Here is a 22,828-nt window from a genome sequence, read left to right on the forward strand (position 1 = left end):
GAAGACATTGGCATTTAATTCAGAAAAAAAACAAAAAAAAACAAAAGCTGAACAGTGACTTCCAGCCACAATAGGCCATTATAGAAGTGCACCTCATTTGCATTTCCCTTTTTTTCCAAGCCGTCATTCAAACTTCACTCTACACCCAATGAAATCACACGTGAAAGGGTTAAAGCCGTATCACTTCTGTACAAATTGCGACTGTCAAATAAACTGCGGCGGCAGACGGGAGGGTATTGTGTGGGGAGAAAGGAAGGAGGAGGCGATGAAGGGAATAGGGGCAGACTCCACACAGAGAGGCTCCAGCTGCTCGGCAAAGATACGGGCCGCAGTGGGACCGGATACATGGGAAAATACAGGTATGATGTACAGGGAAAGGCGTGGGCAGCGGGAAGACAAGCACTTTTTTTTTTTTTTATCTCAGTGCGCAAAGTAAAAAAAAAGAGAAGGTTCTGTTTGATAAAATAAGCTACTGGAACCAACAGCTCGCCTCATGTAGTGTTCATCCAATCCCTTGTCCAAATAACTACCTTTTGTTGTTGTGTCCTTGGGCACAACAACACACTTCACCGTCCTCTCCTATGTATTAATGTGGCATGGAAGTGAGAGGGGCAGATGTGGCAACGCAGTTTACTCACTAAGATCTACTCAGGTACGCTTTTTAAGCTGATGTGCTTTTTGGAGTAGATTTATCACACAGGAAAGTGTTTACTCTTCCTTAGGTAAAATATCTGGTCTGCGTAAGTCACTGTGAAGATGAGTAACTCTAAACACTGTGCCACAACAATAATAAAGGAGAATGATGTACTGATGTGTCCACTATTCAACACATCCTGCTCCATAAACAGACTTTCATCATCGCCTGAACATTGAATTACGTCGTTTTGAACCGTCTAGGGTTTAATTAGGTCAATTCAGCTTTATCGCAATACAAAAAATGTCATAAAAAGCACATCATTATGAAGGGTATAATATTTTACTAAACAGGACATATAACAGTTGAGTCCATTGTGGAGCAGCCCTAGTACATCAGTGAAAATGCTTATCTCCTGATTGCACAAACTGAAAAGACTTGCTCGTCAGCAGAGTGGCGCAGCGGAAGCGTGCTGGGCCCATAACCCAGAGGTCGATGGATCGAAACCATCCTCTGCTAGGATGAATGTTTTACCAGCAGGAAGTGTATGGCTCAATATTAAAATTTAGTATGAGGCTCGTGTTTTATGATGAAATAGTATAACGGAGTGTTGATATTGTATTTCCTGTCTTGATTTATATCTAATTTTTGAGTAAGGTATGAAATGACATCTGTCGACAGCTGTAAGTGATAACCCAGTTAATGTAGTTTAGTGTATTATAAGTGGTACCTATTGGAACAGGTATATGTAACAATGTCATGATTGTTAATGTGGCAAGTCTTTTATAACACGTCATGTTGTAACTCTCAGTGAGTTCAGAGTTCTAATACAGCAGTTTTTCATTCCCTTCACAGAACATAATGTCCGTATATGGGATGTGGGAGGAGCCCTTTCAAGCCCCAGTGGCCTAATGGATAAGGCACTGGCCTCCTAAGCCAGGGATTGTGGGTATAAGTCCCATCTGGGGTGGAACCTTTAGTTGCACTGGTCGAAAAAAAATGAATGAAAGAATGAAAATGAATCCCACCAATCCTGTAGGTCGGCTCATAGCTGACCCTTCTCACCCTGGACACAGACTGTTCGCCTTTCTCCCTTCAGGCAGGAGGCTACGGTCCATTCAGACCCAAACCTCCCGCCACATGAAGAGTTTTTTCCCCTCCGCCATCAGACTCAGTAACGATAACAAAACCCAATAACTCTGTATCAAAATCATGAACGTAATGATATGTTCCAACCATTTACTGCTCTATTGCACTATGTGGTCTGTCCACACTAATCTGCTGCTAACACTTAATGTAACTGCACATCTGTGAATACACTGTTGTCCTTTATCATTGTTTATTTTAATCTTCTTGTGGCATGTCCTTAAAGTCTTATTGTTTGAAAGTTTTTATAGTTTATCATTTATCTAAGCTATGTGTTTTATTTATTTGTGGACGTGTTCATCAACAATGGCAATAAAAACTATTCTGATTCTGATTCTGATCAGCACGTTTTGCTCTTTGAATCAATCTCAGCTCGTTGGGCAAAACACGACTTCCAAATAAGGGTAGAGACTGAAAATTGCTTGAAACTGTAAAGCAGCTCAGTGTAAAAAAAAAAGCCTATATTTTGTCATATTAACACGATAGTTTTGGGTAGATGGTGGCTGGTCAGCAGAGCCTATACTCCGTAACTTTTATTTTAAGTTGATGTACTTTTTGGAGTAGATTTATTACACAGCACTTCTTTAATCGACATGGGGAATTATAGGTGTTTTTTTGTTTTTTTTAACAATAATGAAGGAGAAAAATTTTCACTGTAGTATGAACATTGAATTACGTCATTCTGAACCATCTACGGTCTTATCGGTTTTATCTCAGCACAGAAAAAAGTACCAAAAAGCATACAATTATGAAGGTTATAATATTTTACTAAACAGGACATAGAACAGTTGAGTCCATCATGAAGCAGCCCTGGTACATCAGTGTTATCTTATCTTCTGATTGCACATCTTCTGATTGCACATCAGCAGAGTGGCGCAGCGGAAGCGTGCTGGGCCCATAACCCAGAGGTCGATGGATCGAAACCATCCTCTGCTAGGATGACTGTTTTAGCAGCAGGCCAGCAGTTTGCCTCAATATTCAAATTTAGTGTAAGAGGATAGTATTCTATGAAGAAAGAGTAGAGGAGTAAAAGAGTGTTGATATTGTATTTCCTGTTTGATTTATATCTAATTTTTGAATAAGGCATCAAATTACATCTATTGACAGCTGTTAGTGGATAACCCAGTTAATGTAGTTTAGTGTATTATAAATGGTACCTGTTGGAACAGGTAAAATGTAACAATGTCATGATTATTAGTGTGGTAAGTCCTTTATAACACGTCATGTTGTAACTTGGGAGTTTAGAGTTCTATTACAGCACTTTTTCATTCCCTTCACAGAACTTAATGTCCATATATGGGATGTGGGAGTTTTCATAGTTTATCATTTATCTAAGTTATGTGTTTTATGTTTTATGGTTGCACGATTGAACCAAAAAAAAAAAAAAAATCCTAGTTTAACAATGGCAATAAAAACTATTCTGATTCTGATTCTGATCAGCACGTTTTCCTCTTTGAATTGTGATGGCTCCGGTGGTAGATCAATGTCAGCTCGTTGGGCAAAACACGACATACAAATAAGGGCAGAGACTGAAAATTGCTTGAAACTGTAAAGCAGCTCAGTACAAAAAAGCCTATATATTGTAATATTAATGCTATAGTTTTGAGTAGATGGTGGCTGGTCAGCAGAGGCTATACTCTGTAACTTTTATGTGGTGTTTTCCACAGTATATCCTTTTTGAAGATGAGTAACTCTAAACACTGTGCCATAACCAGTGGTGGGGTAACGTATTACAAAAGTGACGAGTTACAAAAATATATTACTTTTTTCAGTAACCAAGGAATATAGCATACGGGAAAATACGGGAATATATTAGTCAATACATTTTAAGTAACTTGAGTTACAAGTGCATTTAAATGTATGTACAAAAAATTTCAAACTCACCCCAAATAAAATGCAGCATAACAAAATAAGTTGGACACTGGTGTATAAGATCTGCAGTTACATGAAGTAAATGTCTTCAAAACAAAACTCGAGAATGGGGGAAAGAGAAGGAAAAGGAAATCTCTGATTGCACTTTTGCTCGGTGGCCAAAAGTTACTAAAAGTAGTGTAACTCAGCGACATTATTGAAACAGTAATATGTAAAACATATAAAATTTTTAGAGCTGTAATCACTAATATAGAATATATTACACTTTTAAAGTAACTTGCCCAACACTGTGCCATAACAATAATAAAGGAGACTGATGTATTGTCCACTATCGGTCAATCCCACATATCCCGCTCCATAAACAGAATTTAGCCTGAACATTGAATAATGTTGTTCTGAACCGTCTAAGGTTTAATTTGGTCAATTCAGTTTCATCTAAACACAGAAAATGTCATAAAAAGCACATAGTTATGAAGGTTATAAGATTTTACTAAACAGGACATATAACAGTTGAGTCCATTGTGGAGCAGCCCTGGTACATCAGTGAAAATGCTTATCTCCTGATTGCACAAACTGAAAGGACTGACTGTCCCGTCAGCAGAGTGGCGCAGCGGAAGCGTGCTGGGCCCATAACCCAGAGGTCGATGGATCGAAACCATCCTCTGCTAGGATGACTATTTTAGCAGCAGGAAGTGTTTGGCTCAATATTCAAATCTATATCTTTTAGTGTAAAAGATTTTGATATTATATTTCCTGTTTTATTTTATATCAAATGTTTTAAGGTATCAAATGGCATCTGTTGATGCTCTGTTAGTGGATAACCCAGTTAATGTAGCTCAGTGTATTATAAGTGATACCTGTTGGAACAGTCCGGTGTGGATATAAGCACAGCGCGGGTTAAAGGCTCCGGTCCCGCACACGTACAGGTGAGTCTGATTAAACGGTTGTAAGACGCGGAGGAAGTTCCCACACTCCATCTGCAAAACAACAAAACAGGCTTTAAATTTTACTACATAAATCTAATCCACTATTAGATATAAATGCTAAACACAAACTATTTCACTTCTTCTAAAACTTATAGCCTCAAAATGTAATCTACTCTTATCTGATTATGTGGTATCCTGGGCTCACCTCGGGGTCTTTCCCGGCCATGAGGCAGTCCTGAACCCGGTCTGGACTCGCGGGCCAAAACAGCTACAGAAAAAACACAGAAAGAAAAAAACAACGTCAGCAAAGAGACACAGGTTTATGTGTTTGAGATAGAGGCTGCTGGCAGGTGTTTCTGCAGGGCATGACTAATGCAGACAAAGACGAGGCGTTCATCTAAATTAGGGAATATAAGGAGAGATCATGGACTGCCCTGACGTGGAGCCAACAAGAGTTCAACAGCAGGACACTCAATCACCTCAACTTCATAATACGGATCAGTTTGATGTTTTAAAAGGACAGTATGCTGTTAATAAACGAGGTGAAACTGCCAAATCTAATAACTATATTCAAAACAAGACACTGCATTAATAGACTTTCTTATTCCCCTTTTGAATCACACTTCAGACACACTAGAGGAGTTTTAGCCCCATCTTGAGTCCAGTTCGTCTCTCCCGACGTGATCATTTCTGGTGGCGCTTGTCGTGGTGCTCTTTCTCCTCCTTTGCCTTTAGTCATACTTAAGAATTCTGAAAGAGGTTAATTGCGAGTGGAGGAGGAAGCGATCTTCTGCGGAGCTCCATAATGGTTCCCTGATGATGCTGCAGCTGCTGGAGGTTCAGCCCAGAGAGTAGCCTCGATTCTGGGGCAGATAACAGCCCGTAGCCCCTTATCTGAGAACCGCAGGCTGGATCAGGACGAGGATCAGGACCACCACAGAGAGAGAACACACACAGGGGAATTATGGGATACTCAGGGGGGTCGGACAGTGACATGGGAAAGTGAGGTTCACATTTGCTTTTCATATCTTATGCAATGTGTGTACGCATGCTCCGCTTTGGTCCATGGAACTTGGAACAATAGTGTTTTGAAAGCGCACAGGAAAAATATTGATTGTTGCCTTTCTGTAATGTTAGGACTCTAATGCTTACTTTCAAGGAAAAAGCTTGTTTTTAGAAATTAAGTTGAGGTAAGTCGTTTATAACACGTCAAGTTGTAACCTGGGAGTTCAGAGTTCTAATACAGCACTTTTTCCATTCCCTCCACAGGACTTAATAGTCGATCCAAGCCCCAGTGGCCTAATGGATAAGGCACTGGCCTCCTAAGCCAGGGATTGTGGGTTCGAGTCCCATCTGGGGTGTAACCTTTAGTTGCACTGGTTACAATGTCACTTAAAAATGCTTCCCAACTTTCTATAAGCACGCTTTCCTCTTTGAATTGGGGTGGCTGTGGCTCCAGTGGTAGAGCAATCTCAGCTCGCTGGGCAAAACACGACATCCAAATTGCCTTTGTGAATGTGAGAGGTCGGCAGTGGTCGACAGGCTGGAGGCACAGATTAGCAGCCATTTCGCCCCAGGGAGGTTATGGCTTAATACTTGTCTACCACCAAGTGCATCGTCTGAGTGAATAATGGCCTACTTTAGCATTTTGGAAACCATTTATAAAGCAATACATCATCTAAGAGTCATACAGTGGCGGCTCGGCATATTGCTCCCAAATTCCGAGCCAACTTGTGCATTTTTCCCATAACTTTTCACAACCCTGAATGTGCCACGCTGCTTAGACAAAGTGCCACAGAACTAAACAATGTGCTCCACTCCTCCCATGTCAGAGCGCTTTATGTGGTTCTGAATCCAAACGCAGAGCGGAGTGTGGAGAGAGTGACTGCGAGGGAAAACCACAACAAAGGCACATGTAGGTTTGAATGAACACAAATATGCAGCGATAGCCGCAAACACGGAGGAGGGCTGTGTGACCCCGCGGTGAACTCTGAATCATGAGGGTTGTACTAGTGCGACTACAAAATTGGCCACTGGAATAATGGTGGGCTTAAGTTAGAGGTTATCGAGAATGTTACGAGACAGGTAATGGAAAACCTGGCAGGATAAGAGAGCTGTGGGCTAAACTACGTTTTTTGGTACAAACAATATATTATACATCCCGTATGTATGGGATAGGATTGTCAAAAAAAATCGGTTCCTCAATACTAAATCGATAATGAAGGTGGTATATAAATTTGAACATGTATCGATACTTTCTCCTCCAGGCTGCACACTGAGCAAAATCTCATCCTCCAGCTCACTCCCAGAGCGGCAGAAGGAACCTGTGCACAAAGCTCAAAACTTAAATTAGAGCTAAAAAGTGCTCACTTAAACCCTGAATAAATTCTAAAACTAAATACATCCATTGTCAAAATGTAGGATCTGATTTTTTCATTGGCTTACATGTATCAGTCAGCATTGGCCTTCAAGCCATTTTTTCTCCTAAGAATTCTCAATAAAATGAAATGACACCAATTGTACAGTTACATGTTTCCTATCAGTTCTTGACTCATGGATATGAGTCATGTACAGACTCATACATCCTGTACTTGACTCATATACAGGATATACTGCTGTGATTTTAAAGAGCTGTTTTAACAGTGTTTGTGCTTTGAATGAATTCACTGTTCTGTGACAGCAGCGACTGTTACTGTTCATAAAGGCAGAAACAAACAGTGTTTAAAGGGGCTAGACGCAAGTTAGCCATTTTATACTCACTACTGCCACCTCAGGTCATACGTGTAACTGCACCTTCTATATTAAGCTCGTGCATGACGGCAATTCGGACCCGAAGTGACACCTGTTTGGGTGACAGTGCAGGATTTTAGAGGCAGTTGTGGTGAACAGGTCTGGGCTCATTCTACACAATAGGACATTGTTGGAACATGTAGGTGGAGGAAAATACTTAATTTTAACATTTTTAAACTCTCGTATAGTCCCTTTAACCTAATGGTCATGGGCCAAATCCAGTCTGTACATTTTTAACATTACTTTTCTTTGAGTTTTGTATCTTTTTAAAGTCAAATGCTGATCCCTCCACTGAAGAGCACCAAAGTCAGATCTTTTGAAAGAACCAGTATATCCAAGTAGCACTCCTTAATATCTGTAAATATATGCTAAATCACCAAGTACAGTTTAAGTATTTGAATATGAATATCGCAGCTAAAAATGCAAAACAGTTAATTAGAGAGAACAAATTAGAGCTTTAATTATGTGGATTTCACTGGAACATGGTAAATCTGAATAAACTATTATACTACTACTATAGTGCAGAAGGAAAGAGACAAGAGTTCCCTACAGCAGACATACAGTAGTGCATTTTTTAATTTTTTTATGTAGTATCGAAATCGGTATCGACAATCGGGTTTTATCTTCAGTATCAACATCGAGTTTGTGATAACACTAGTATGGGCGTGACTTCTCACACACCGCATATTGCCCATTCCAAATAGTACTGTTGCATTAAAGTCTTCCTCCTTGTGTTTATGATCAATTTGAATAGAGTCCAAAAACTTCCCAATTTTTAAGAGCGCTTTTGCGAATGTCTCCTAAAATCTAGATTATCTGCCACGTTTAAATGCCCTACATTCTGTATCTTCCACGGCGCATGTAGTAAATCATGTAGCCACTCACTTGTAAACTTTACCTAATTTTTTTTTGTCCCTCACACCACGCCCTGTGCCCCTGAGGAGGCCCACATGCGAGTTTGGGAGGAGCTGAAGCATGAGCGCGTGATAAAAACACATGTTGGTCTGATCGGTTTTGACGTGTGCCGGTGGGAACGGCCCCAGCTGCAGTCCCGGGGACAATGCGCCGTCGCGTTTGGGCCAGTGAGCTTCACAAAACACTGTCCCATAAGCATCGATATATATTGTGTCCCCCGTACTGTCTGCTTCGTGTGCGGCAAAGAGACGGGCGCGAGTCATGGGTCAGATGGGACAATGGGGAAAGACTTATGGAGCGAACGAGACGGCAAAACAACAAGCCGAGGGATCCATCCAAAAACAAAAAACAGAGGCAGCGGTTTGTACAAAACATTTAAACATATTGGAACGATAACAGATTTCTTTGTGACCATGAGAGAAAACACATAACCTCGAGGGATAACTTCAATGGTTGATGGAATAAACTAGACCTAATTCAGCATAGGCATCGAGAAAACCACTAGACCTAACCCAAGACCCATAACAGCCAAGTCTAAAATATCCACATGACTAAACCGACACTAGACCAAGCAAAGTTCAAAATAGGACTATGGTTTTCCACACGGCAAATCTGAGCGTCAGAATAAACCAAATTCCTTCCCTGAATAAAAACATACACTTTCATAGTCCTAATTTGGGCTAATTTCACAGATCTGTATCCGAGCCCTCTGCGTTAATCCCTGAACTAATTTGCCAAGCATTTGTAGAGACATACCGTGGATATTTTAACACTAGGTCAAATAACTCTGCCCCTATCTACAGTCATTGGACCCTGTTATCGGAAACCTTCACAATAAACGGCTGCAAATGTATTGCTGACCTTAATCATCGCAGTCTGCATGGTACAATTCAGGATGTGTTTGAATGTTTGAAATATGAAAGAAACAGTCTATTTTCCAAACGATGTAGAGAAGAGAATAAACAGCCCGAGGGCGGCGATTAAGCGCTGGCATAAAGTGGACCTGAAAGCAGAAAATTGCAAATGTATTACGTCTGGAAAAGCTAAAACCATGAACTTTTTTTGGGGCTTTATTGAGAGACGGTTTTGCTCCTCAAGACGGTGGAAGTGAATAAAAAAGCCGAGCCACGCGAGAGGAGTCGACAGGACTTCTTTGGAGCATAACTTAGCAGAGAGAATGTCACGGAATGTGATCCAAACAGATGAAGATGAGTGAATGTTTAACCGTTTCAAAGAGGCAGTAAAATGAGAAGTATGTGGCGCAGTGTTTCAGATAGTGATCGGAGGATATTAGTGCGTTTACTCTGAGGGTGTGACCTTCCTCTGCTCACTCTATCTGCTCTGTATCTCAGCCTGACGCATGTTTGAGCCGTGCCTCACCTTCTACTGCATAACTGCAAGGAATACCGTGTGCACTTCTCATTTGACAACATGTAGGGACAGCTTTTTGGCTTCCCTTGCTCCTATGCCTCCCTTTTTCTCTTCTCTCACATTGCAAATACGTTAGTTTGTAAAAAAAAAAAAAAATGCAAAAGGTAAACCTTGCAAATATCTCTTCTCATCGGTAGATCATTTATTTAAGGTTCAATTTAGAAAGAGAAATGATTGTGAGTGCAATTTTAGGGGACACAATATGCACATCGGCCAAAAAAGCCAAAGTATAACACAGTTTCACCCAAGTCTTCGATCTTAGAGCTGCACATTTTTTGACTATTAAAGCAAAATTCAGTTTTAGTTTTCGGTTGTAATATTTTTTTTCAGTGTTTTCTTGAATGAAGACTGAAAAAGACTGAAAAATACTTAAAGGTGCACTATGCAACTTTCAATGTTAAAAAAAAGTTGATATTAATACATATTTGTGTCTTTCAGTGACCCAGCAGATGCTTGGGTGGTTAGCATGGCGCCTTTAGGTTCCACCCCGATGGCCTGTAGGACGCCCCGGGATCAATTGTTTTTTAGTTCTTTTTTTACTGCTGATTGAACCGTATCCATGGTTACGCACACATTCCATTTGGAAAACCCAACAGAAATCCTAAAACAACTAAAACAGAATTAATCCTGAAGCATCATAGATACAGACGGCATCTCTGAAATCGCCCATATATGGTCATGTTTGAAAACAGTTAAGGGGGAAAACAATTTTGAAAAATGCTACATGTTAGCATCGGGCTAATGCTAACGGTTAGCTAGTGCTTGCTACAACTGCTGTTTTTTCACTTCTATTGAACAATCTGCCGTGAGAAAATATCCATATGGGCCTGAATTACACTGGACTTTATTTGTGTGATAAATAATTTCATATTCCACCAGAAAATGGCTAAAAAGAGTGGAAAACTGTGTTTCTCTAAAGATTCTATTTTCCCCCTCGGCGAAGCCACGCCCTCTTCTATGACGAGATGCCGTCTGTATCTATACGATCCACTGGATGGAAAGCGAAGGCACCAAGCGAACCACTGAGTAACTTTTTTATGCAAAAGGTTGCATAGTGCACCTTTAAATATCCCAGTTTGTTACCTGGTAATGTGGAAAATATACTGTATGCTGATGCTATGCTGGTGTCCAATAGTTGTCTGGCTGCTTTTACCTTATAAGGCTCCTGCTTTGAATCACACTCCCACACCAAAATCAACGTAATTCGACTGAGGAAAATTAGATTAACCGACAATCCTCAATAACCAAATAAATAACGCGTGGCTTTAACTGTATTGACACTTGTTCAGCAGCACACCTTGCGTGGGTCGTGGCTGATGTCGTCCAGGTTGGTGGCCAGCAGCGTGTCCTTCATGGCCACGTACAGTTTCTTCCCGTCGTCGTCGGGGAGCAGGGAGTGCACGTCCCCGGCCTCTAGGGGAAGCGTGAGGATCCGCCCGTTCTGCTGCAGATCTGTGCAACAAAGGACAACAATACGGTACATTTAGTGTGGTCCACATTACAATAACTTAATAATTCACTTTGAAATATGTTCAGATAGTGGCACTGATAATAATGTTGCACAACCTTACATTACAGTTATCAATAATAGCCTGATAGTGTTTCGTCTCCAACCAATCTCCTCTCACATGATTCATACGCACATTGTGCCCGCTTATCTCGACTGCAAGTCCCTTAGACCTTTTGTCCGTGTAGATAAAGGGCAAAACCAGATAAAACTCAATCAAAAGATGGACCGGAGAAATAAACTAGTCCAGAAAAGAAAATAAACATGAGGAGAAACAATGACACACTGTATGTCCCCGATACATCAGATTGTAAAGTTATGGGGATGATGTGATAGCGAGAAGTTACAGAGTATAAACGGAAGGGCCAGAAGAGCAGTTTAAATATTCATCCAACATTTACAGACCATTTATACATCTAGATATCTTTGGATGTGAGACAGTGAGCACATGAAAAATCAAGTCTGAAACTGTGAGAACATGGTCATTCCATTCAGATCAGGAGTCTAACCCACAACCATCATATTACGCTCTTCACAAATCCTCAATTGTGCGGCAGCAAACCCAGATCTGTTGTCCCTGAGGAAGAATCGTATGAAAATAACACGGTTTAGAATTTGATAAATTATGGCTCAGAGATGCTCTGAATGAGAGGCCGCAGCGGAGCACTTCATAAAACATGTATTTATCTTGTTCAGGAAGCGGTAATGACAGAGAAGTACCTCAAAGAACACGCTGGGAGCAGCATACGCAATAAACAGGCATGAAACGGCTCTGCTGGAAGTGACTCGGAGAATATTAGTGTGGACAGAGGAGGGACATGGGGGCATTGGCAGAGGTTCAAGGAGCTATTAGGGACGTTACACAAGTGCTTAGGTTTGTGGAGACTGACGACGCACCAGAGGAGAATCTGAAGATCGAGAGAGGTGCAACTAAATTTGAGAACCTGATGAGACACGATGCAACATGATAGACACTTACAAAGGTACAAAAAGGTCCTGTTGTATGACATCAATTTGTCATTCATATAATTAGTCCATTTGTCCAGATTAGACAATACGAGCGGTCGCTGTTATTGTTTACTTCCGCAATTTTCGCCGGATGTTTTGGTGAATGGTCGGCAACAGTAGATGCATCCAGGTCTCTACACGTTTTTTATAAAGTGTTAGATCTGTTACAGCGCAAGAGAAGCAATGCCCTGTTTATGGACATTGTTTTTGCCGATCATAGGATTTGAATCAAGTTTTAATCAAATATGAAAACGTAAAATGCCTACCACGGCCAACGGATGTGACGACATCGCGATCGCTCTTATACCAGGGATGTCACGAGGGACTATTGATTATTCTGATATATATTTTGCGATTATTCTCGATTACAGAAAATAAGGAAGAAAAAAACGAGTACTAAGACTACATTTTTGTATTTATTTGAGGGTTGCTTTAATTGAAAACCTATTGAACATTCAAATTATGTCATCTTTAATTGAAGTTTTTACCCTAATATGTAAAAAAAAAAACAATACTGTATTTAAAACTGATTTTAAAATGATAAATAGGCACTAGAATACTAGCCATATCTAAAGGAAGCAAAGTGGAGGGATTCTATAAGAAGATTATTCCCTCTGATCTGTTCATGAACTAAAATTACAAAGAGTGACCTAAACAAATGAATGAACCGATCAGCTGATTTCCATGCGCTCACTTTCGTTTTTACCGAGAGGAAACAAGCGCGGCTGCTCGTGGTTCTTTTGGGACTCTTCCTTCGGCAATGTTGCACAATTATCATGCTAAAATGGACAAGATTTGCTTTCTGCACATCGGATTATTTAACCAACCACTGACTTAATGTATTTTTTGGACGCTTTTTCTTCAGCCTTTACTGTTTGCCTCATGACACGTGACATCGTTTTACCGTGGGTGGGTCCTCTTCCTTATCACAGGCTTAAATAACTGCAGTAATTGTAAAGGACTAAAAAACTCAATTAAAAAATGTCTATTGATTTATAGACTTTGTTTTTTATATCTACCTGGATGTCTAAGAATTCCTGTTTAAATGTACTTTTTAGAACATTTCTAAGTTATAAAACATGACATACCAAGACATACCTGTCTAGAACGTAATTAAAAAGCCTGTATATGTATTGTACGAAATAGGAGCTGTTAAGCTGTGGGCGAAAGAAAACCGATCCAGTATTTGGCAAATTTCAGAAGTGGGTAGAGTAAACTAACCAAAAAATAACATTGCGTCCAAATCAATGGAGCAGTTTTTGAAATTACTTTCTTCAGTCTGTCAGGGAACTATTTCCCTCGTAAAACTACAAAAAGAGACAAACAGAAATGCTTAAAAGCTGCCTGTCTGTGGTCCCATTTCCACATTAGAACAATTTACGTCCCTAATCCAGTCTGGTGCATTAGTCACAGCGGTGGTGCCAGTCTACTCCCCTGTTTGCTCCTCGTTTTAACAAACCTCCTTCACGCCGCATTCAAGGGATTTACGGCGAAAAACAAAGAACTAAATGAACAAGTGTCTGGGCTTTTCAACCAATTATTTGTTGGCTCTGTTTCCGAGTGTCTGTCTCTTACGAATAAAAAATAAATGTTTTCTTTGTAACGCTCTCCAAAGGGAAACAAACAGCCATTATACAGACCCCAGCAGGTTTTTTTTAGGGGGCAAGGGGTATTGAAAATTTGAGCTTTTCTGTGATAGACGTCAGGAGAATGTTTAATGCGCAAACAAAACACTTGACGTTGAAGGAAAGTGAAAAGCGTGAAGGAAAAAGCTTCACACAGACTTAGGAAAAGGACGGAGTGGTACATGAGTGACCGACAATCTTACGAAAGCCTGTCTCTCTACCAACACTACATTCACTGCACTGATGAATGAACTGAATGCCATATTGGGTTCTCGCAGTCGTTTATCATTTCTACTTGATTGAACTCATAGTGTCAGTGATTCTAATTATGCTACGCTCAATGAAAGCCCATTTGTACAACACATTTTTGACAACCTTTTACGCCCTTTTCAGTCATCGCCCGAAAAAGCATTTCTCGTCTGCCAACTCGCTTTCATCTCCACTTTAACCTCGACATCTCTCTCCCTCTTTCCAGTCCCCCCTCCACACCTGTCCTTTACCCATCCATCACCTGCACGCTGTTATAATCGCTCTCTCCCACGCACCTGTCCATCAGCCTCCCTCGCTGCCGTCAGATCTGCTCATATCGATCATATCGTTCCACCTCCTCTCGCTGCCTTCATCTGCTCTTGACATTTTCTCTGCAGCACCACCTAAATGTCTGCAGCCTTCGCTCTTCTTTTGATCTTAAATGACATTTTGGTCCATTTTAACCACTTATCGTTCCTCCTCTCTGTCTTTAGTCAAATCTACACTGTGCAACTCTTTGGCTCACTTGGTTGACCGCTTTGCTCGCGATGCTTTACACCATTGTTCCCTCAGTGCCAATAAGTTACTGGCACGGTGTGTTTTATAGCACTCTCGTCTCACAGCAAGTTTGTTTCCTTTGTTACTGGTAGCTTGTAGCTGCTACAATGCTAAATACTTCACATCAATGGGCCTATTTTGGAAAAATACAGTGAAGTTGAAGCTTAGCTCTTACATCTGTCAACATTTTCCGAGACGGGCCATTTTGACATTGAAATAGAAGCGTATTACAGGCATCTCCAACACATAGTTTTCCAGTGACACAAATTATATTTCCATAACCACATTTTTAGATGTATTATTTTTCCCATTGTGCAACAAATGTGTTATGAAATGTGAACACATTGAACTCTAATCTGCTGAAATGTGTCTTCAGTATTGTCCCATGCTGTATTCCTTGACCAGGTGGCCCTCCTCCGTGTCTGGGTGGTAGGGTTAAAACATTCTGGGAATTTGTCAATGGTAATTAATGGGAATCAACACAACTTAAAGTTGCTTCTTTACAGACTGATATAAGCTGCAGCATAACAATCTGATTATTAAAGTTTTACACAAAAACATCTATTACAGCAGAGAGATGAAACGTGTCAAAGAAATCATTATTGCCATGTCTGACACCAGGGTTTCAAATGGACAGTGTTTTATGTCCAACACAAAGAAGAGCTTTCAGAAATGAAAAAATAGACTCATTCTAAATTTGCCAAGACCTTCTACTTTCTAAAAATATGTGTGAGATCTGTGTGAGTGAAACATTACATTTGCCGTTATTAAACCCTAATTATATCCTGATTAGTGATAACTAACCCTGGTCCTAACACTAGCCCCCTGATCGGGGGGATGGCAGGAAACAGGTTGTGTCCGTGCCATGTGCCAGTCTGCAGAGATCATTGTCTTTTCTGTTTAATGCAGCTCTGTGTCTGACACAGGCTCAGCCCACTCATCGAACATATCATGGTCTGAGATAGTAAGAGGCGAATTTAACCAATCACATCATATAAAACTTTGCAATTTGTCCCACCGCTTATTAGACAGAGTATTAAAGCGAATTTAGGTTTAATAAAGTTGAGGATTATGTGTTGTGTGTTTTGGCAGGTCGATGTGGGGCCTCTTGTATGGGTCAGAGTGGGTATGACATCAATCAAAATGCATGTTTAAAGGTTCAAAGACCTTACTCTAATTTTGCGGAAGAAATTTGAATTTATTGAAATTATCCAAATGATTTTCAAGGTAATGTTCCCTTCAAAATTTTGGGAAATTTATGGGGAAGTTTCTGCCGATTTGCAAAACTACTCAGTGGGTTACTAAATCACTCAGACAGGTCAACAGATGTTTGGGTTGATGTGAGAATGGAGCATGTTTTATGTCTGAAGACATTCACAGTTGGGTAATTATCCTGCTCGGTGCCCCTGACCCCTAACTAAGATGTAGAGATGGCACCCACTGCTCCTGACAGGTTGTCACTGTTTGAAGGATGAGTCAAACGCAGCAAATGATCCTCTTTGGATTGTAAAATATACAGAAACAAAAACACACAAACACACCGGCCATCTCTGAACTCACATTAATGGTGAATGTAGGAGAAATGCTTTGGCAGTATGCAATATGACGACATGGAAATGGCTTTAGCAAAGTCTATGAGTGCCATCAATAGAAATGCGTGCACCACTTTTGGTGAAAACATTTTTGCACAGCGCCTCTAACAAATCTATAAACACATGACACATGAGAGAGAGAGTGGCTTATTAAAATGAAGAGTCTGACTCCTGTCTGTTGTGATATCGCGCTATTACACCTAGTGAAGGGTGTTTGGATCTAGGCCAAAAACATGAGGTGGAACCTTTTAATGAGCTTTGTGTTATGACTGGAGCAACACAACAGTAAAATTAAGTGAACTTTGAAAAATAAAGTTTTGTCATTTTTTCTCAAAGTGAGTGCTTTTCTGCTTCTATATATTTTGCTAAATACAGTAGAATTAGTTATAGAACGATATCAAGTAATTCCCAGCTTCTAAAGTGTCATCCGAACATTTTTTATGCTCCTGCCACTCAAACTCTCTTCATTCTGTAACACAAACCTCATTGATAGCAGGAGCTTGTCCCCAGTGTTTTGAGCTTGAATGACTTTTATACTAAAGGTTTTTCTTTCTCTCCACAGTGAGCGCTTCAGGTTTGGCTCAGCACACAAAAACTTCTGTCGCTTCCCTTTAAATCAGCTGCAAAACACTTCCAGTGAAGGATACAGACTGATTCAAACAAAAGACCACATTCAGATAAGGAAGCTGGATGGTAAAATACTCCCAATAACAAAATACACTATTTAGGTTTTATATCTTGAAACAGCTATATGCGATACATGGATATTTACCTCTGCAAATATGTTCTGTTTCATACTTACTGCAAACACAATCGCATTAGCAAAACTTGTCAGAAGTGTCACCATTTTATATTTTTCAAGCACGTAATGATCATAAATGGACAATGATCACAGGAAACAAGGATGTCTACAAATAAGCCAGTGACTATCTGGGTATCTCATTAAATTAATGGCCCCACACCAGATGCTTCCTGTCTGTGGATTCAATACACATCATTTGTGTAGCAATCATATAGAAGGAGAATAACAGCCTGTTGCAACATCAACTGTTGGACCAACATTGACCACCATAGACCAGGAGCTGTAGTCTTTGAGATGCTTGATGACAGATCTTTACATAGATGATGGTGACATTTCGCCATCACAAGTTGTCAAACTCACTTAAATCCTTAAGCACTTTTACAACGTTCAACACCAACAGAGAGAGAAAGAGAGGTGGCTGTCCCTGCCACCTCTCTTTCAATTGAACCATTACCCACAACATCAACCTAAAGAATATCCACAGTTGGCTATGCAGCTTAAGCTCTGGAGATGGAGAGGTCATACTTACAGTCAATCGATATTTTGACTGTTCAATTTCTTGGCTAAGTTTTGTCAGACTCATGCAGGACTGGGTTGGGCGGCTGGTCTGGCTGTAGGTTTCTGGTTTAGACTTGGTTGGAGGAAGAGAGAAAGCTCCCTCCACAGACATAAGAAGAGCATTTGCACAGAACTGAAACAGACAGTGAGCTGTGAGTCAGAGACATGTGTTGGGACTAAAATAAATGAGAGCCAAACAAACACACTTTCACTGCAGCTCAATAAATCTCCGCTCTGCTCTCGTGGGTCCACAGCATGGTTGGTGGTAGTGGCTGATAGAAAAAGCTTTTCAGATGGTGGATTCAAAAGCCTAAATGCTTCACAGTAAAGCTTGAGATCATCGCTGAATTAAATTGCGGCTGGAGAGATGTCATTTAAAACAGTAAGGGTGGTACTGACTGAGTAGTTAGAAAGAGATTGTAACTCAAATGGTCACAATCAGAAAATTGCAAAGACTGCTATCATTTAGGTGAAAACTCCCATGAGGTCTAACAACCTGTGAATTCTGTAGTTTCTGCTGTGTTCATGTGGAACGAGTGCTAGTTTTTTTACCCCGAGAGGTGACAGTGTTGTTCCCTGTTCGTATGTGTTCTTGTATTCATGCATTTTCATGTTGCCAAATCTTGATCCCTTAACTTAACTTAATCCCTAATTAGTGTTTAACAGAGCGAACTGTTAAGAACGTAGGGCAGGTGGTTTTCTAAAACCTTATGTTCAATTGCATTTTGCCAGTGTTAATGGTGGGCATTTGACACATACAAGTATAACATAAAATCCAGTATAACACAACTCACCGCTGTGAGTTGTGTTATACTTTATTAATCAATGTCTCAATGCCTCTGGGGCAACCTGTAGGAGCAGGGAGCAGCAAGCGTGGGCTGACGCTCGGGGACTCATCTCGAGATGTTGAGCCAGACTAATGGTCTGGAACACCTGGCTGGAGGATTAACCAATTGTACATGTTTTAGTGGTAGGGGAAACCTACACAGACACAAGCCTGGTAAACCACACCCACTTCTTTTCTGCGCGAAAGAAGGTCTGGACGGTAAACAAGTGGCTGACTGGCAACTAAGGCCTAGCCAACCAATTATGACCATCACAGAGAATTGACACACTCGCCGTTATGTTGTAGTTCAATCAACAGTGGCACGCGCAGAAGTTATTAGCCAAAAACAAATCATGGATGAAGTAGTCGAGGAAGGGAATAGGGGAATAGCATGGCAGAGCCAGGCAACGCAGACACGGGGAGAACATGCAAACCCCTCACAGAAAGGCCCTGTCGAACCCAGGACCTTCTTGCTGTGAGGCACGAGCGCTAACCGTCGTGCTACCAAATTCAAATGCTGGCACATCTGGTTAGAGTTGGCATCAACTACATTTACAGAGCGGAACAAACGCAATAAGGAAGCGGAGTAAACCAATCAGTTGTTAGCGGTTCTGTGTTTATATTCGAACAGGATTATGAATCACAAAAATCACCTATTGTCGATGTGTTTTTGATCATTTAAGATAAGGAAAAAGCTCTTGGCTCTCCCAAAAGTGACGCATGTAAACAAATCTGATCGCACGGATCCGTTTTCGTTTTCCTGCCTAGACTGACATCCCCATGTACAAAATATACAGAGGGGTATCATTCTGGATGCCAGGCTGCATAAACGTACCAACGCTTAATTAAAAAGATTGAACAATAAATGAACAAATGAGCTGATTTCCAAGAATGTGTTATTTCTGCTTCTACAGTACAGTATGAAACGTGTAAACAGATGCAGTAACTGTGACACAGTAATTAGTTGGAAATTCCTCCTAAATGAGCCCTAAATCAGTTAAATGTATGAATCATGAATGAAGGCAGTCAGACTGAAAAACAGCCAGTGCGTTAAACGTAACTCAATTGTAACTTTAGCACAGAGTCATGACCAAGGAATGTAGGAACTAGGAAGGATAAGGGGAAGCAAAATAGGAGAGACGTCAGGAGGACTCTTTAGGACCAGTAGCAGTGGGAGCAGGTTGGAGCAGGTCTGTGTCATTAGTGATGTGTGAGTTTGGGGAAAGTGGGTTCTGGCTTTTTGCCCAAAAACTCAAACTGATGAATGTTTGACCCACATCACATTGAAAGTGGAGTAAGTTTGGTGTAGCATGGTAATACACCACTGAGAAAGGTTATAGAGGTAGACCTACAATACAATAATCCTTAGAAAAGCAAAAACAAAGCACATACATATTCTAAGATACACTGCCTGTCGCCACATGGATTCAACAAACTGTTCTGATCTGGGGTCACTGCATTTGGTCAGGTTCAGCAACACTCTACGCCTAAAGAATGAGGTCAATTGACGACCTTAACATCCTGAATGACCAGGTTATTCCATCTATGGATTTCTTCTACCCTGATGGCACGAGCGTATTCTGAGATGACAATGCCAGGATTCATCGGGCTCATGTTGTGAAAGAGCAAGTCAGGGATCATGATCATTTGCGCACATGGATTGGCCGCCTCAGAGTCCAGATCTTTGGGATGTGCTAGAGAATGCTTTGGGCAGTGGTCACACTCTCCCATCATCAATACAAGATCTTGGTGATGAATGCAGCACTGGATCTTTTCACATTGCCAAAGCTTATGGAAATAATGCCACAGCGAATGCATGCTGTAATTGGCTTGTTGCACAATGTGGCTACGCTAGTTCCTCTGAGCTGAAGTTGTGGGCGCTAGAACTTTCTGTTTGTATTAATTTCCATTAAGATTAGCTTAGACCCATTCAAATCATCGCATTTCCTAGAGATTCTGTGGTGGACAGTGAGCTCCTGGTAGATGATCACTTACTGCAGGTGAACGAGTTGCTGTACAGTGTAAATATTTCCGTAGAGGAGAGGTCTATGTTTATAAGGATCAGTGAGTTTGTCTTGAAGCCAAAGGCTAACATTCATTTCATGCATTATACAATTTGAAACAGTGCCTTTTAATCATTTTTTTTAATAGCATGTTAGCCTTTAGCTTCAAGACAAACTATCAATCCTTTATGATCACCAGTGTCTCTTCTGAACTCGCTACATCAAGATTTGAACACACAGTAAATGATCATCTACCATGGAACTCACTGCCACAACATAATCTTTAGAAAATATGATAATTATCCCAGGAAAAGAATACAGACAGGAAGTACTGGCGCTCACAACTTCATGTCGGAGGAACTAGCAAGCCGTACCGTGCAACAAGCCAATTGAAACTAAAGGTGGTTCAAACAAATATAAGTGTGTGTCTTTTTAATTTTGTCGTGATTATTGTTTGATCAGGCACTGTACCTCAAGATTCACAGGATAGGCAAGTTTTACACATGAGAAATCCCAATGAGAAATACTATTTGTTGTTATTAGGGCACTTTGCTGTACCTAACTACCTATTATGTGCAGCCTTTGCCATGAGCTAATTGTGACCATTAAAATAGCCATTCCCATTCTACTGCGATTAATTTGGCACTCAATACCAAAATCAAAAGCATGTTAAAAAAAAAAAAGCCTGGCATCTTCAGATTAAGTGTCAGACTCAGAGAAACTGTCAATTTAGACCTGACTAATCTTTACTTCAAGGTCACTCTTCGATTTAAGATTCCCCAAAATCTCACTCCTTTTTCAGTTTCATCTTTCCGTCAGTTGGTTGTTGATTCACGTATCGACTTGGAGCCGTTTGTCGCCTCTCTCTCCCCAGACACTTCTCCACCGAACTCTGATTAAAATTGATTTCCTTTAAGTCACTCCACTCCTCAAACCAATCATCTATTCAGCGACAAGTTGGAGAAGCAATCCAATTTCATTTTGTGGGAGATGGGGGGGAAAAAAAGAGATCACAAGCAATGGTCCAGTTCTGTCGATAGAAATGGGCAAAATTACTCGTCAAAGTGTTTAAGAAGTCATTTTCTTCCAAGATTGGGCAATAACTTGTACCCTGCACGCCACGAAGTATTTTTTGTAGCAGTCGAAGATCGAAAAACCCAGACAGACAAGCACTGAACCAAAGTTGAAATGTTGAATGAATAAATAATGGATGAGGATCAATAATAGATGGAGTTATGGACTTCTGCCAAAGGTCATTCAGAAAACAGAGATGAACTGGCACAACACAGCAGTCGCTTTCCACTCCATCGAACTGTATCCTCCCCATCCTCTTCTCACACAAGTAAACTTCATGTCCTCTTTCACTGAATCTGTAAATCTCGTCTTAAGCCTTCTTCTAGGCCTCCTTTTCCTGTCAACTGTAACCTCAGCATCCCCCTGCCCCATAGATCCACCACCCCTCCTCTACACGTGTCCAAATCGTCTCGATCTGGACACATTCCAAACATGTAATTGACAACAGAACTTTGGGTTTTAGGGGAGGAGAGAAATATAGATAAATTGTTGCTTTACTGGGCCCCTCCAAGACCCAGAGCAGATAATTAGTTGACAAAGTTTCATTCCGCGAAAAAAGAAGCAACGTATTTCACCAACTGCCACTGCCCTTCAATCAAAATCTCTTTTCACAGACCTCACAAGACTTTACAAGAAGTTACAAAAGTCTGCCAGACCTTAGCAGACTTTAGCGGACCCTACTTTGCAAGACACCCAAAGTGCTTTACATTATTTATTTTCTCATAGTAATGTTGTTGCCACAGCGGCTCTGGGGTAGACTGACGGAAACGTACCTACCAACCTGTGCCAAGAGCTTCCCTAACCACCATCAAGCGCTCACATCCAACCAACATTCACATTGATGTTGGTGAAGCCTTCTCCAAGAGCATTCCCACCAATCTTTCAATCAGTGGACAAGTAGCCTGGCACACCAGAGTGTTTGTTCTAAACTGGAGACTTTCTTTCTTTCTTTCTTTCCAATAGAAAGAAGAGAGAGAAGTGAGTATGGCTGGCCAGGCTGATGGACAAACGCTTTACCAACAGAGCATTTTAGAATCTTCCAGACTTTGCCAGACCTTAACAGACTCATGAAGACCCTACCAGACATCATTAGCTCCTACCAGACTCTATCAGATTTCACCAGACCCTATCAGACTTTACCAGCACCAAGGACAAACCTTACCCCCTGATTCAATATAAAGAGGCCATTCAGTCCACTGGGGCCTCCATAGAGATTATGTCTCAGTGCCCTAATGTATTCACCCCGACTTTCTTTGATTCACTCTGACAGGGGTCAAAGGGCAATTGTGTTGGGGCAAAGGTCGCAGCCCCT

At 40.9% G+C, this 22,828-nt stretch overlaps 1 protein-coding gene across 2 annotated transcripts in view; it reads right to left on the minus strand.

Annotated features, from left to right (window-relative positions):
• The window catches only part of sema3h (sema domain, immunoglobulin domain (Ig), short basic domain, secreted, (semaphorin) 3H), a 71,715-nt gene that overhangs the window by 34,747 nt on the left and 14,140 nt on the right, over nucleotides 1-22,828 (minus strand). For both annotated transcript variants that reach the window (XM_079557834.1, XM_079557833.1), the window contains exons 2-4: nucleotides 11,012-11,166; nucleotides 4,784-4,846; nucleotides 4,510-4,629 (exon numbers count right to left, since the gene is read on the minus strand). In XM_079557834.1, coding sequence (XP_079413960.1) covers nucleotides 4,510-4,629; nucleotides 4,784-4,846; nucleotides 11,012-11,166 — 338 coding nt within the window. The remainder of the gene's footprint in view (nucleotides 1-4,509; nucleotides 4,630-4,783; nucleotides 4,847-11,011; nucleotides 11,167-22,828) is intronic.

Source organism: Gobius niger (genome assembly GCF_951799975.1).
Source record: "Gobius niger genome assembly, chromosome: 6".
Lineage (NCBI taxonomy): Eukaryota > Metazoa > Chordata > Actinopteri > Gobiiformes > Gobiidae > Gobius > Gobius niger.